Below are 17,242 nucleotides of genomic sequence, written 5' to 3'. Positions count from 1 at the left end.
GAAAAGAGAAAGTTACATATAAATATATATGTATACGCTGCACGGGTTGAAAAAATATTAGTCATTACTACAGGGTGAGTGAGAGAAAAATAGAGATCAGGGGATATCTGGGACCAGAGTCCGCAATTGGGATGCAAATCCCTAGAGGTGCATATAAGAAGTGGAAATTTATTTAGACGAATAGGAAATTAATAAGAGGAACATCAGAGGAGACAATTTCCGAAGTTGAATGCGTATATATACACACAGTCATTTAGAGCATTCCTCCAACATCCTTATGTTTACAACACCCGATCTTCCAAGGAGGTCTCCTATCCTTGTACTAGCCGGGCCCAGCCTCGCTTAGCTTCCAAGATCAGACGGCATTGGGCGTCCTCAGGCCGGTATGATTGTAATAGTAAGGTGGAATCATGGAGAGAGCCCACCGGTGTCCATGTATACAACGAGTTATTAGCAGAACCTGAATGCTTCTTTATTTTATTATAATAGTTTATCATAGGTCAGATAACCAAATGGAAGTAGACATATTCTACAAAGATCAAAGTGACAGTGATGAGTGCAAAAAGATTAGTGAACTTGAGATGGGGTATTCCTAGAATTCAAGTCTCTTGTAATATCTTTTTACAGCACCTGGTCTCCCCTGGAGGTCCCCCACCCAGGTACTGGCCAGGCCCAACACTGCTTCGCTTCCAAGATCGACCGGAGTTGGGCATGTCCAGCGTAGTATGGCTGTAATACTCATGAGACAGGGGTCCAACTCGGAAAGGGGAATAAAAAGGGGGGGGGGGGAGAAGAATATGCAAAGTGAGGAACGGCTTACATTACAAGAAGGGTGCTATCTCGTATCCTTCATTGAAGCCATCCGGATGGAGGGTGTTCAGTTCATAAATCCAGAACATCTCCCTCCTAGAGAGGAGGTTGGAAAGATCTCTTCCTCTTTCTCCCAAGGATACCAGTTCAATGTCTTTATATGTTAGTTCCTCAGTATCCGAATTGTGGCATTGGTGAAAGTGTCTTGATACTACATGTGTGAGAACTTTGTTCTTTACATTCCTGATGTGTTCTTGGATGCAAAGTTTCAGGGCTCTTTTGGTTTTGCCAATGTATTTCAATCCACACGGACATTCTAGAAGATATATTACTGATGTTGTGTTGCAGTTTATAAACTGTTTGATCCGATATTCTTTATTGATATTGGTGTTGTGAAAGGATTTTCTGTTCTGATGAAGATACTTGCAGATATTACATTTACCACATTTGAAACTGCCCACACATTTTGGCACGGTGTTCCTTACTTCAGGATTTCTTAGCATACTAGGTGCCACCAGATCTTTCAAGCTCTGAGATTATCGGAAAACCAATTTAGGTTCCTTAGTGAGGTATTCTTTCAAAATGGGGTCCATTAGCAGAATATGCCAATGTTTCTTAAGTGTTTGCTTGATGAGGTTCTCATGCCTGTTATAGGTAGTGATAAATTTGACGGTATCCACCGTGTTATCCTTGCATTTGTACTTTAAGAGTTCTTCTCTTTCTAGACCTTTGGTTCTAGCGGTAGCTCCTTCCAGGAGTTGTACAGGGTACCCCTTTTCCCTGAATCTTTCTTTGTATACCTCCAATTGTAAATCTCTGTCTTCACTATTCTTGCAGTTGCGTGCTATTCTATTGAACTGGGAGAATGGAATGTTGTCTTTCCACTGTTGTCGATGATTACTCCTGTAGTGCACATAACTGTTCATGTCTACCTTCTTAATAAAATTGCTCGTAATGATTTCATTATCTGAGTCTGTCAAGACCAGGTCCAGGAATTCAATTCTTTCTGTATCATCTACGGCCGTGAAGCTTAAGTTCATGTTATTAGCCGAAATGTGTGCTAAAAATTCCTTAAAACTTGGCTGATCTCCTTCCCACACAATCAAAATATCATCAATGTAACGCATGTAAAAAATGATGTTATGCTGGTATGGATTATTTGTAAAAATATACTTATTCTCCCATTGTCCCATAAAAAGGTTCGCGAAGATGGGTGCGAAAATAGTCCCCATCGCTGTTCCACAGATCTGAAGATAAAACCCCTCTAAAAACTTAAAATAATTGTGTTTCAATATAAAATCCATAATTTCACATAAAAAGAGTCTGTGGTCCTCTTTAATTAGATGGTCCTTGCTGAGGAAGTCATTGCAAGCCTCAATCCCCTTGTCGTGCTCTATGCAAGTATATAAAGATTGCACGTCTATTGTGACCCATCTATACGTGTCTTTCCACTGGAAAGTTTCCATCAGGTTTAGGACTGATGTACTGTCCTTCAAATATGCCAGCTGTTCCATCACATACTTTCTTAAAAATAATTCTACATACTCTGAGAGGTGTGAGGTCAGGGAATCAATCCCCGCCACTATGGGTCTTCCCAGGGGATTTTCCAGGGATTTATGTATTTTGGGGAGGAAATAAAAAATGGGGGTGGTGGGGTTGGAATTTAAAAGATACTGGTACTCATCTTTAGTAATTATTTCACGTCTAAAACCCTTTAAAAGCATTAATCTTAATTCCTCCACAAAGGTCTCCTTAGGGTCATTAGATAATGGAATGTATGAGGATCTATCGCCCAGTAGTCTGTTTGCTTCTATGGTATAGGCTTCTCTATCCATAATAACCAACCCCCCCTTTGTCATCCGCTTTTATAACTATGTTCTTATTTTCCTGTAGTCTTTTGATGGCTTCCGTTTCTCTATTTGTGAGATTTCTTTCCTTGATTGGTGTAATGTTAGCATCGCAGAGGTCCTTCTTTACTAGTTCATAGAACAGGCCCACATTATGTCCCTTGGATTCTAGGGGGTAAAACTTAGAAGTGGGTTTTAGGCCAGATTTAGATTGTTCATAATTTTGTATGACCGCATCTTCTTTTTTAAGGAAATGGCGTTTGAGGGTGATTTTCCGTATGAATTTGTACAGGTCTATAAAAACGTCAAACTTGTTCATTCCCTTTGTGGGTGCAAATGATAGACCTTTATTTAGCAGGGTGGTTTCATGGTTTGTCAGTTCGTGGCTTGAGAGGTTGTAGATGCCTTTTGATGTTGGGGGTTCTACTGTAGGTTTCGTCTTTTGAACAGGCTTTTCCCTCCTACTGCCACTGCATCCTCTTCTTCTTCGAGCCTTCTTTTCCGTGGAGATGTATTGGTGGTTCTCCAGCTTTCGGTTACCCTTGCCGTATCTCGATGGTGCTGAGTTGTGCTTGGTGATAAAAAAGGCTCCTCTGTGTTGGAGTCCAATCTCTGTAGTGTTGAGAATTTGTTGGTGGTTCTGATCGGGTTCACCTGTGTTCCCCTCATGTTTGTCCTGGAGCTTCTCGTTTTTTTGGGGATGGATTGCCAATAGTCCCTATTTCCTTTTGGCTCCTGTTGTCCTCCTCTATTGAACCGACTCCAGTTTTTCACCATGTTATTCTCGTAATCCTGTCTGTCTCTAGCAAATTTCCTTTCCTTGTTCTTGATCACCTCCTCCTCTATGCGTTCCAGTTTTTTATTTAGAACTTTTTCATTAATTCTGAAATCCTCTTTGTCCTTATGAACCTCCATTTTACTCTCAGCCTCTTTGATCTCTATTTACAGGGCTGAGAGGATACGTTTCTTTTCGGCTATTAATAGTCTCATAAGGTTAATGGAACAGTTATGTAATGTGTTGTCCCACTCCTTCATAAAATCCTGATTGTCCAAACCAAAGGTGGGCTGTTTAGATATCCTAAGTCCTCTAGGGATCCTGTTAACACTAACATAGTGCTCCAGGCCCTAATGTCCCACCATGCCTTGACTTCCTTTGTTAGGACTCTTTCTATGCTCCAGAACATGTCATCAAGATTGTTGCTGTTATGTTCAATCTTAGAAGTAGTGGTTTCATTGAAGATTTTTTGACATAAATTGCTCCTTTTATTAGAGTGTTCCTTTGTTCCAAACATGCTGTGTATGATACCGACTTCCTCCAGGCAGCTGAAAACAGTAATACCAGAAAAATCTTTATGCACTCATTACTGTCACTTTGATCTTTGTAGAATATGTCTACTTCCATTTGGTTCTCTGACCTATGATAAACTATTATAATAAAGAAGCATCCAGGTTCTGCTAATAACTCGTTGTATACATGGACCCCGGTGGGCTCTCTCCATGATTCCACATTACTATTACAATCATACCGGCCTGGGGACGCCCAATGCCGTCTGATCTTGGAAGCTAAGCGAGGCTGGGCCCAGCTAGTACAAGGATGGGAGACCTCCTTGGAAGATCGGGTGTTGTAAACATAAGGATGTTGGAGGAATGCTCTAAATGACTGTGTGTATATACGCATTCAACTTCAGAAATTGTCTCCTCTGATGTTCCTCTTATTAATTTCCTATTCGTCTAAATAAATTTCCACTTCTTATATGCACCTCTAGGGATTTGTATCCCAATTGCGGACTCTGGTCCCAGATGTCCTCTGATCTCTATTTTGCTCTCACTCACCCTGTAGTAATGACTAATATTTTTTCAACCCGTGCAGCGTATACATATATATTTATATGTAACTTTCTCTTTTCCATCCACTACTTTCCTCCATATATATATATCTTTTCCGTTTCTTTCCATTTTATATTAAAATTTCTTTGGTATATGGATACTCTATAACATCAATCTGAAGTTCCATATATTACATATTAACACTAAATAGAAGTACTGAGACACTTTAGTGCATTGGATGTATTTGAACTGCATTACTCTAATTCCTGATTTCATCCTGTGTGATGGAACTGCCGGCATATTTGAAGGACAGTACATCAGTCCTAAACTTGATGGAAACTTTCCAGTGGAAAGACACGTATAGATGGGTCACAATAGACGTGCAATCTTTATATACTTGCATAGAGCACGACAAGGGGATTGAGGCTTGCAATGACTTCCTCAGCAAGGACCATCTAATTACAGAGGACCACAGACTCTTTATGTGAAATTATGGATTTTATATTGAAACACAATTATTTTAAGTTTTTAGATGGGTTTTATCTTCAGATCTGTCGAACAGCGATGGGGACTATTTTCGAACATTTTTATGGGACACTGGGAGAATAAGTATATTTTTACAAATAATCCATACCAGCATAACATCATTTCTTACAAGCGTTACATTGATGATATTTTGATTGTGTGGGAAGGAGATCAGCCAAGTTTTAAGGAATTTTTAGCACACATTTCGGCTAACAACATGAACTTAAGCTTCACGGCCGTAGATGATACCGAAAGAATTTAATTCCTGGACCTGGTCTTGACACACTCAGATAATGAAATCATTACGAGCAATTTTATTATGAAGGTAGACATGAACAGTTATGTGCACTACAGGAGTAATCATCGACAACAGTGGAAAGACAACATTCCATTCTCCCAGTTCAATAGAATAGCACGCAACTGCAAGAATAGTGAAGACAGAGATTTACAATTGGAGGTATACAAAGAAAGATTCAGGGAAAAGGGGTACCCTGTACAACTCCTGGAAGAAGCTACCGCTAGAACCAAAGGTCTAGAAAGAGAAGAACTCTTAAAGTACAAATGCAAGGATAACACGGAGGATACCGTCAAATTTATCACTACCTATAACAGGCATGAGAACCTCATCAAGCAAACACTTAAGAAACATTGGCATATTCTGCTAATGGACCCCATTTTGAAAGAATACCTCACTAAGGAACCTAAATTGGTTTTCCGAAAATCCCAGAGCTTGAAAGATCTGGCGGCACCTAGTATGCTAAGAAATCCTGAAGTAAGGAACACCGTGCCAAAATGTGTGGGCAGTTTCAAATGTGGTAAATGTAATATCTGCAAGTATCTTCAACAGAATAGAAAATCCTTTCACAACACCAATACCAATAAAGAATATCGGATCAAACAGTTTATAAACTGCAACACAACATCAGTAATATATCTTCTAGAATGTCCGTGTGGATTGAAATACATTGGCAAAACAAAAGAGCCCTGAAACTTTGCATCCAAGAACACATCAGGAATGTAAAGAACAAAATTCTCACACATGTAGTATCAAGACACTTTCACCAATGCCACAATTCGGATACTGAGGAACTAACATATAAAGACATTGAACTGGTATCCTTGGGAGAAAGAGGAGGAGATCTTTCCAACCTCCTCTCTAGGAGGGAGATGTTCTGGATTTATGAACTGAACACCCTCCATCCGGATGGCTTCAATGAAGGATACGAGATAGCACCCTTCTTGTAATGTAAGCCATTCCTCACTTTGCATATTCTTCTCTCCCCCCCACCGCCCTTTTTATTCCCCTTTCCGAGTTGGACCCCTGTCTCATGATTATTACAGCCATACCACGCTGGACATGCCCAACTCCGGTCGATCTTGGAAGCGAAGCAGTGTTGGGCCTGGCCAGTACCTGGGTGGGGGACCTCCAGGGGAGACCAGGTGCTGTAAAAAGATATTACAAGAGACTTGAATTCTAGGAATACCCCATCTCAAGTTCACTAATCTTTTTGCACTCATTACTGTCACTTTGATCTTTGTAGAATATGTCTACTTCCATTTGGTTCTCTGACCTATGATAAACTATTATAATAAAATAAAGAAGCATTCAGGTTCTGCTAATAACTCGTTGTATACATGGACACCGGTGGGCTCTCTCCATGATTCCACATTACTATTACAATCATACCGGCCTGGGGACGCCCAATGCCTTCTGATCTTGGAAGCTAAGCGAGGCTGGGCCCGGCTAGTACAAGGATGGGAGACCTCCTTGGAAGATCGGGTGTTGTAAACATAAGGATGTTGGAGGAATGCTCTAAATGACTGTGTGTATATACGCATTCAACTTCAGAAATTGTCCCCTCTGATGTTCCTCTTATTAATTTCCTATTCGTCTAAATAAATTTCCACTTCTTATATGCACCTCTAGGGATTTGTATCCCAATTGCGGACTCTGGTCCCAGATGTCATCTGGTCTCTATTTTGCTCTCACTCACCCTGTAGTAATGACTAATATTTTTTCAACCCGTGCAGCGTATACATATATATTTATATTTAACTTTCTCTTTTCCATCCGCTACTATCCTCCATATATATATATATATATATATATATTTTTTTTTTTTTTTTCCGTTTCTCTCCATTTTATATTAAAATTTCTTTGGTATATGGATACTCTATAACATCAATCTGAAGTTCCATATATTACATTTTAACACTAAATAAAAGTACCGAGACACTTTAATGCATTGGATGTATTTGAACTGCATTACCCTAATTCCTGATTTCATCCTCTCATTTTATATTTGACATGGAGCAAATGAATAAACAAAGAACTGGATCCAAGCATTAAGTAGTTATCATGAAAATTCCCTAAACAATTCATTTGGACTCCAAAAACATGGCCGCCGCAAAAACTGTGGACTTTGACCTAATAAGAAATGGCCGCCGCTGGATCCCGCTCTGCTAACTACAGCACAGACAGGATATCAACATGCCAGCCGCATACAGACTTCCGCCACACGAGACCAACGCATGCGCACTATGACGAGCCGGATACCGGACGCGGGGCGGATATGATGTTGCGCATAGCCTGGACAGGAAGTCCGCGGCTCTGCTTGTCTTTTATGTTTTACTGATGGTTTCCTGTGTATTTTTATTTAGTTTTGCATGTCTCAAGGTTCTCACTAGTATAACTACACTAACTTGTCAACTAATATATATTTTGGACATATTAACCACTGGTGCTAATTAATCACAGGAAGTGATGCGTACATCACTTCCCCTCCAGGTTGAGTATATATATATGGTCTGTCTCCAGTCTCAAATCACCCCTTGATGAAGTCCAGATAGGACGAAACGCGTTGGGTGCTTCCTTGATCTAACCTCACTCACTAAAAAGCTAAGATATTTTATTCCTCTTTTTTAAGTTTTTCTCTCTCTTTGAACGCTATTTTTAACTTTTACTTGTTTATCTTTTATGTCGAATGCTATTTCAATGCTTTTAGGTGTTTTTTTTCTTATGTTTTTATGCTCCTTTTTGCATTTTTAAGAGTCCTATATGTTTATATTAGCTTGTATGCTTTTATAATCAGTATTGTTTGAGTGCTTTCCATTGCAATAAAGTTGTACATACCTTTTATATCACCGCCTTGTTTTTGGTATCGTTTGGCACCATTGGTCGCTTATTACTACCTCATTCTTTGTCCACATGTGTGTGTGTGTGTGTGTGTGTGTGTGTGTGTGTGTGTGTGTGTGTGTGTATAAAACAATGCACAGTAAAGACTGGATGTACATCACAGGGTACTTGTACTAAATAACCCTGAATGTATGCACTTGTTCTTAACTAACACTGTCTAGATGACATGTAGAATACTTATGTGCCCTGTAGATGCACAGCACTGATGAAGCAGGCGTCATTACAGAGGAGGCATTGCCCACCAGTCCCAGAGTCAGCGTAGCATGTGTGTAATGGCGCCCAAACGCTGACAGGGAGTGAGAGAGACAGAGAGATGCAGCTCCAGGGCGGGAACATTTACTCTAAACGGCACCCTGGGGCTGGGGGCTGGGCTACAGGTCAGAGCCTTCTGTGTGGTATACATTTTTTTTCCTGTCCGGGGCCAATGTGTTTTTTTTCCTGTAGGGGCCAATGTGTTTTATTGTTTTCTGTAGGGGCCAGTGTGTGTTTTTTTTCTGTAGGGTGCCAATATGTTTTTTTTTATGTGGGTGCTAATGTGTTTTTTATTTAATATCCTATGGGGGTCAGTGTGTTATTTTTTTTCATGTCGGTGGTCAATTTGTTGTTTTTTCTTGTGAAAGCTAGTGTGTTTCTATTTTATTTTTTCTGTGTTGTTCAATTCGGGTTTTTTTTTTCTGTAGGGCCAATGGTGTGTGTGTGTTTTCTGTGGTGGGGCAATGTGTTTGCTTTTTTCTGTGGGAGTCAAAAAAATTTGGGGGAATAAAACAAGAATGTATTGAGTGCGCTGTCAACAGCATCAAGTAAGGGATGGTCAGATCCCAGATGGTGTAATGGTTAGCATTACTGCCTCACAGCACTGAGGTCATGGGTTTGATTCCCACCATGGCCCTAACTGTGCGGAGTTTGTATATTCTCCCGTACTTGTGTGGGTTTCCTCTGGGTACTCCGGTTTCCTCCCACAATCCAAAAATATACTGGTAGGTAATTGGCTCCCAACAAAATTAACCCTAGATTGAATGTGTCTGTGTGTACATGTGGTAGGGAATATAGATTGTAAGCTCCACTGGAGCAGGGACTGATGTGAATGGGCAAATATTCTCTGTACAGCTCTGCGGAATATGTGTGCGCTATATAAATAACTGGTAATAAATAAATAAATAAATAATCCCTATATGTGAAAAAAAGAAAATATACTAAGGTATACCCGCGGTGGCTGTTAAATGATTATATCAATTCAAGACAGCTTGTTTAAAAAGTTATACCACATTTATTCATATAACACATTAAAATCCTCATAAATAAATTCACAAAAGGAGATATGCCACATGATATACTCGGCCCGTAATCATAATATCAAAGGAAAATAGTCCACAATTTGGATAGGACACACTTGCAAATATTTATCCCGATCTCAGAGGGACATTAATATTGAAGCACACCGAATAGCGGATCACCAAGATTCAGCATAAGGTGAAATTTGCATTACTGGTTAGGTCAGAGCTGAGATTGCAGTCCCATGTATATCAGCTGGATGGATTACTTTCAGTGCTGTAGGAATCAGTTCTGCCAATAAGGTGCTGGTGAAGTCCCAAGATTGCAGGCAAGCGGTGCAAATATCGCCAGTGGTACAGGTCAGGTCCAGATGCGGGCGTAGTGGCAAATTAGGCTCAACGCGTTTCGCATCCAGCTTCCTCAGGAGCAGATAACTAGTGGTCATCGGGGTCTCCTTTTATACCCCTCTAAGTAATAGAATTGATTACACCTTTATAAGGTCACACTATAATAAACAAGCCGTCTTACATATTTATAAAAACACATTCTAGATAAACACTCAAACAATCTGTATAGAATTTGTATTAAAACATCAAAATGAACACTTTTCGATATCTTTAAAAATAAATACCGTTATTAAATGTATTTCTCTTCCTGTTAAGATCCGATCACGTGATCCTAGTTGGAGCACATGATCGGAAATTGCCATTACATCACAGTAAATATCAGAATCTCATTGTTGGCAATTTTTTGGGGGGGCTGCAACTGCATTTAACTCAGAATCAGGCCACACCTTTGACATACCCCATCCCCTTTGACAGACCCCACCCTCTCAACAGGCCCCACCCCATTAGGGCTGCTTCTATCAATTTCCTGGGCTGGTTTTCCATCCCAATCCACCCCTGATCGCGATCCTCCATTCTAGCCTATGATGGGAACTTTGCGGTCTGCGGTTAACCGCAAAGTTAATTGGGGTCACCCACAAGGCTAGAATGGAGGATCGCAATGCAGAGCCTGATTGACAGGCAAGGAGCACACAGCCAATCAGGAGATCGCCATGACATGGCGCTCCCTGATTGGCTGGCGGGATCTCCAGTGACAGTAGTCACTGGGGGGTCCCGGCATTCAGAAAAAGGGGTTTTATGTGTAAACATGGAACCCCTTTAGTGCGAGGGTTCGGGTTTTGTCATTTTTTTTTTTTTAACCCCCTGGATGCTACATGAACTGAAGAGGACAGAACTACACCGGATAATAGGTGAGTATTTTGGGCATCTTTTAACAGATCCACCGTGGATTCTACGGGACAAGGGGACCGAGGGGCTCCGTGGGACAATAGGTAAGTATGTGAGCGTGTAAGTGTGCATGTATGTAAAATAAAGCTTTGCTTTCACGGTGTGTGTGCTGTGTTTTGTTGGGGAGTATTTTTTTTGTAGTAGAACTACAGGTACCAGCGGGCCCGTTATTTCCCCGCATGCTGGTACTTGTGGTTCTCCAAGTACCAGCTTGTGGGGGAGGCTTGCTGAGACTTGTAGTTCTACCACAAAAAACAATATTCTATTTTTTACACAAAGGCTATCAGCCTCCCATCCACCACCCACGGATGGAGGGGACAGCCTCGGCTTTCACCCCTGGGTGGCTGGAGGGGGGGACCCCTTGATTTAAGGGGTCCTCACTCCTCCAGGGTACCCCGGCCAGGGGTGACTAGTTTGGGGGGTAATGCCAGGGCCGCAGGGACCTATATAAAAGTGTCCACCGGCTTTGACATTATCTCTCTGGCTAGTGGAGCCCGGTGCTGGTTTGAAAAATACGGGGGACCCCTACATCTTTTCTTCCCCGTATTTTTTGAACCAGGACTGGACGCAGAGCCCGGTGCTGGTTGTATAAATATGGGGGGACCCCAGTCATTTTTCCCCCTGTATTTTTACAACCACCAACATTTTCATTATTCCCGTTTTATAGAACAGCCCCCAATATTGTATATGTAAAATTGTTTGTGTACAAATCAGCACAGGACTCTGATGAGCTGCTGAAGTGTGTTTTTCTACCTGCAAGTCATACTAAACAATAGCTGCAGCAGTACTTCCTGTATTACAAAACACATCCTGTATAATAAATACTTCCTGTGTGACAAAGGGATAGCAATGATACAATTCACATACAGTCAGAGGCAGATTTAGGGGTCATGCCGCTCCTAGGCACAATATTATTGGCCACCACCCCTCCTCCTTCAAAACTACCTCCAGTCTCCATGGTCATGGGCAGTTAGGCATAGCTGGAGAGTTAAGACAGGCAGCTCTGCATATACATGGTAGCAGGAGGAGGGGATGGTGGTAGTGGCAGGGGAAATGGGTAGAAGTAGTAGTAATTATAAAACACAGTAGTGCCCGTGACTCACATTATGCCAAATGTTGTGCCATTAATTCACATTATGCCACACAGCAGTGCCTGTAATTCACATTATGCCACACAGTAGTGCTTGCAATTCACATTATGCAACACAGTACTGTCTGTAATTCACATTATGCCACAATGTACTGCTCATAACTAAACATTATGCAACACAGTAGTGCCCATATTTCATATTATTCCATTCAATAGTGCCCTTATTTTACATTATTCCATACCGTACTGCCAGTAATTCACATTATGCCACACAGTAGCATCCCTCATTCACATTATTCCACAGTTCTGCCCGTAATTCACATTATGCCACACATTAGCATCCCTCATTCACATTATGCCACATGGTACTTCCCATAATTAAAATAATACATTTGTTTAAAAATCCACAATAAAAACACTGGAAGATAATACTCCAGGCACATACCAGCCACCTACTGTACCAGACAGCTGATTAATGCGCCTGTAAAATTACATAGCGGTGAGGCTCCTACTATAGATGAGAGTTCCAACACTGGTGACTCCTCCTGGTGGGGTACAATGAGTTTTGGATTGCAGGTGGCACACATCCCATGCCAAGGAAGGGGGTAGTTGGTGGGCAGCTGCTGGGTGCATACATCACGGTGAATGGAGGGGTTGCACATCACGAGTGAAAAAGGTGTGTGGGGGGTTTGTGACTGCCAGATATGCACATCATAGGTGAAGTTAGCACCAGCTTCCTAGTTGTAACCGGGAGGGGGGAAGGGGGGTGTACATTGCTGTATCCTATAACAGAGACAGCATTGAGCATGCCTCTAACAGATGCCACTGGCAGGGGGCCGATGGCAGGGCTCTCTCCAGCAGGTTCGATAGGAGTGGCCACACGGGGGGTTGGACTTCTAAAGGCGCCAGGCCATTACCTGCAGTGACATGCTCCTCCACCTCAAGCTGCTGGACTCCACTCTCCTGACGTCTCCCCCCGTGATACCTGCTGCTTCTCCCGTGACCAAAGGGAGCTTGTGAAGCGGGCACCAATCAGGGGACTTCCTATCTACCTGTGTCGGGAGCCGCTGTCCTTCAACACCAAGGCGGTGTTCGTGGTGAGCAGTCTGCTGCAGGGCTGGGTCGGGCGCTGGAGGTGAACCGGGATCAGGATGTTGTCAGTAGCAGCCAAAGCTGCTTCCACTGCAGTACTGTACTGCGTGGTGGTGATGGTGCTGAGCCCCGCAGAGCTAGAGGAGCGGGCAGCCGACCGCAGCCCATATGCAGCTGGAGAAGTTGTGTGAGTGAGAGAATGCCTGGATGGGGAACATGGGCTAAATGCCGAGGTGCTGTGGGCCCCACTGTTGCTGGTCCCAGGCTGTCAGCCCCCACCTCTTCCTAACCCCTGCCTTCCATTCCCTCTCCTTCTAGCCTGGGACCTATAGGCCCTGAACTGCAGCCGCCTGGACTAGAAGCGATTCCCTGGACTGGGTGATATGGATTTCCCTTCTCTCCCTCATGAGCTCAAAACTCACCCTCAGACACAGCACAGCAGCGGAACACAGCAGTGGGAGCAGCAGAGCCCGGCAGGCAGCGGCAGTGGTGAGTAGCATTACTGGGGGCCTATGTATATCTGGCACTATTGGGGGCATGTGTATCTGGGACTATTGGGGGAATATGTGTATCTGGCACTATTGGGGGGCATGTGTGTATCTGCCACTATTGGGGGCATATGTGTATCCTGCACTGCACTATTGGTCATGTGTAGCTGGCACTATTGGGGGCATGGGGGCATATGTGTAACTAGCACAGCTAAAGGCATATGTATATCTGCCGCTACTGGGGGCATATGTGTATCTGGCACTGCACTATTGGGGGCATATGTGTATATGGTACTGTGGGGGCATATGTATATCTGCCACTGCTGGGGGCATATGTGTATCTTGCACTGCTGGGGACATATGTGTATCTGGCACTGCTGAGGACATATGTGTATCTGGCACTGCTGAGTGCATATGTGTATCTGGCACTGCTGGGTGCATATGTATATCTGGCACTGCTGGGGGCATATGTGTATCTGGCACTGCTGGGGTTATGTGTATCTGGCATTGCTGGTGGCATATGTGTATCTGGCACTATTGAGGGTGTATGTGTATCAGGCACTATTGGGGGCATATGTGTATCTGGCACTTCTGGGGGCATATGTATATCTGGCACTGCTGGGGGTATATGTGAATCTGGCACTGCTGGGGGCATATGTGTATCTGGCACTATTGGGGGCATATGTGTATCCAGCACTGCACTATTGGTCATGTGTAGCTGGCACTATTGGGGGCATATGTGTCTCTAGCACAGCTAGGGGCATATGTGTATCTGGCACTGCTGGGGGCATATAATGTGTATCTGGCATGGCACTGCCGGGGGCATATAATGTGTATATGGCACTGCTGGGGGCATATAATGTATATCTGGCACTGCACTACTGGAGACAGATCTGTATTTGGCACTGCTGGGGGCATATAATGTGTATCTGCCACTACTGGGGGTGTATGTGTATTTGGCACTACTGGGGGTGTATGTGTGTCTGGCACTACTGATGGTGTATGTGTGTCTGGCACTGCACTACTGGGATCATTATGTGTATCTGACACTATACTGGAGACATTATGTGTAAGGCACACTACTGTGGGCGTTATGTATAAGGCTGCTAATTGTGTGTGTGTAGAGGGGACGTGAAAATATATTTATTTTGATTATATAAAATTGCGAGGCCACGCCCAGTTTTCCAGGAGCGCGCGTGCCTTTGGCATGCACATGGGGGGGTGCTTAATATTTCTTTTCACTCAGGTCGCTAGTAGGCCTGGAGCTGGCCCTGGCTGGTGGCTACGCACCTATAGCGCTCAGAACCACTCCTAATATTTACAATATATTTACATACATACTGTACAGCCAGAACTAAATGGAGGGCCACAACGGCCTAGGGCTGAAAATGTTCACGGGCCTATTGTGGGAAGCTGAGGAGGTGTGCTGTGTGGGTGTGACCAGCACTGTGTGGGTGTGACCAGTGCTATGTGTGCGTGTACATCCCCATACATTACCATTCCTAATGTCTACCTAAATATGCAAAGGTAGATATACAATTTTAACACATAATTTATGGCTGCCTGTGTGGACAGTTATCATCATTCTGTCATGATGATGGGCCTATTTTTATATGGAGGCCTGGAGCTGTAGTCCCATCATCTGCCCGATCATTGATCTGACCCTGCATGCGAGCCCCAAGGTAAGATCACAACACACACAGAGCGGCACCAGTCATTACACTGACCTCTGGGATGTGTCCATGTGTTCATCAGCCTCTGCATCTCCACTTTTATCTTCATTTCAGTGTCTTGTTGCCAAAGGAGAGGTGGAGGCTGGCGAATAGGTAAGTGGGCAGGGCTTTGGACACAGGAGGGCGGAGCTTTGAGCTGCTGTGACTAATGGGCTTCAGATGTCTAGAAGGTGAATGGGCAGATCTAAGGGCAGCCAGAGCTAGCTAGGCACGGCTATAAGGACGGGTGGGGCATGAATGAGGTGGGCTTTACAGTGCCAAAGTTGTTGACAGGCTAAAATGTGGGTGGGACAGCCCAAAAAAACACAAGCCACTCAGTATTAGGAGGCAGCTGTGAATAGAGCAGGTCCGCTCACTGTGTGTGTGTGTGTGTGTGTGTGTGTGTGTGTGTGTGTGTGTGTGTGTGTGTGTGTGTGTGTAAGGGGGGGGGGAGGAGGGGGGCGACCTCATGTGCCGCCCCCAGCAGGTGGCGCTTCTAGGCACATGCCTCGCATACAGCTGTAGTAAACGATATTGTTTTCTATAAATAATTTCACATTGGTACACATGAGTGCTCAATGTGAACACAGGGTGCAGCCTGAATACATGAAAATAATACGTTTAGACATCTTTAGTGATCAGGATGATGGCGCATGAAGCAATTAGTATTATATATTTTGTTAGTGATTTTATTTTGCTTTTGTTCAGTTTAAAACCCAAATAATGGAGATACATAAGTAAATTGATTAAAGGATTGGACTACAATTATCTCTCACGTGTAGTACTCTTACATGGCACAGTATAAATAAATAATTGCTCATGATTCAAATTGTTTAATTAATGCGGTGATAGATAAATAAAGATATACACTCTTTAACAATAAATATTCAGTAGCAGAATTGGTTAATACATGTGACATATAGGGCCTGATTCATATAAGGATTTGCACAGCCGCAATGAAGCAGTTCTGCAATATTTGTTTAATTAAAATTCTAATGCAGCAGTGCCCGGTGCAGCTCACGCTCGGCCCCCCCAAATGCCACAATATGGCAATCATGCTGCCGCTGACAGGGGGCTGCAAGGGACATGGCAAGACTCGTTCTGCACATGCAAACATCGTATTTGTACGAAAACCATCGGGTTTGTGTCCAGATATGAATTAGGCCCATATTATAGTTCCTCTGGACATTGTTAGTGCAGTTTGCGGGTACATAGCAGCAATGGTAGCTAATCATCCCCTGCTCACTAACATTTGATATTTAGAACCATAGAATGCTTGCACAAGTATCAATTCTGTGTAAAGTTCTATTGCCCATTGTAAGTGCCTATCATGCGATCCATACCACGATAACAACAGCAAACATAATGATAACTGTGATAAAGTAGATGATAAGGATGAGCCGGTCCACAACCGTTGCTGCAAAGTGCCAATCGGACATGGATTTACTCTTGGCGTTTGGGACAAGCAGTTCCTGGCGGATCTTGAGGACTTCCTCTAACAGCTTCTTTAGTAGTTTCACTTCTGTTGGAACTTTCAGGCCTGTCTGAATGTTCTTTTTCCTCTTCTCTGTTGACTTGTCTGCTTCACCTTTCTTGTAATCTCTATCACCTGCAAGAAATGAAAATACGTGTTGTTGCATCTCTCAGATTCTCTGTGGTTTGTTCAGTTTAAATGTTGTTCTTCCAAAGCAAGAACATTAGATCTTTGTTTGCTGTAACAATTGGAACCATCAAATCTTATATTACTGACATTTAGCAAAAAACTCCCCCCAAAATATCTTTGAGGGCTCCGCCATAGGCGTGCGCACGGGAGGTGTCCCCCTGCACGTCACGCCTGCGATCCGATCATCGCTGTCTACTACAGCAGCACACTGATAGCGATGATCGGATCACCTGCATTGCTGCCCGGGCTGTTCCACAGTCACCCCCTCCCGCTGCACCGCCGGTCAGACAGACTCACTGTTGTGGGTGGCTGGCCGCACAGCCCAGCCCACCCGCCGTCATGCTTCATTGTGGGTGGGTAGCTGGCCGCACAACTCAGCCCGCCTGCCGTCATGATCCGATTGCGCGGTGTGACGTCAGCACGTCACA

General features: G+C 43.4%; 1 protein-coding gene and 5 pseudogenes across 1 annotated transcript in view; 3 read left to right on the top strand and 3 right to left on the bottom strand.

The window, feature by feature from the left end:
• Positions 1-278: 278 nt before the first annotated feature.
• On the bottom strand, positions 279-397 carry LOC134971557 (5S ribosomal RNA; annotated as a pseudogene).
• Positions 398-618: 221 nt separating this feature from the next.
• Positions 619-737, bottom strand: LOC134971300 (5S ribosomal RNA; annotated as a pseudogene).
• A 3,432-nt stretch (positions 738-4,169) lies between these two features.
• LOC134971551 (5S ribosomal RNA) lies at positions 4,170-4,288 on the top strand (annotated as a pseudogene).
• Positions 4,289-6,342: 2,054 nt separating this feature from the next.
• Positions 6,343-6,461, top strand: LOC134971189 (5S ribosomal RNA; annotated as a pseudogene).
• A 221-nt stretch (positions 6,462-6,682) lies between these two features.
• Positions 6,683-6,801, top strand: LOC134971494 (5S ribosomal RNA; annotated as a pseudogene).
• A 9,206-nt stretch (positions 6,802-16,007) lies between these two features.
• LOC134970177 (5-hydroxytryptamine receptor 3A-like) overlaps positions 16,008-17,242 on the bottom strand; it is a 54,927-nt gene continuing 53,692 nt past the window's right edge. Inside the window, exon 9 of the mRNA XM_063946196.1 lies at positions 16,008-16,760. Within this exon, the coding sequence (XP_063802266.1) occupies positions 16,480-16,760 (281 nt within the window). The 3' untranslated portion in view covers positions 16,008-16,479. The remainder of the gene's footprint in view (positions 16,761-17,242) is intronic.

The sequence above is a fragment of the Pseudophryne corroboree genome, chromosome 11 (genome assembly GCF_028390025.1).
Source record: "Pseudophryne corroboree isolate aPseCor3 chromosome 11, aPseCor3.hap2, whole genome shotgun sequence".
Lineage (NCBI taxonomy): Eukaryota > Metazoa > Chordata > Amphibia > Anura > Myobatrachidae > Pseudophryne > Pseudophryne corroboree.
Note: the sequence above shows the minus strand (reverse complement) of the source record. Positions and strands in the feature narration are given on the sequence as shown.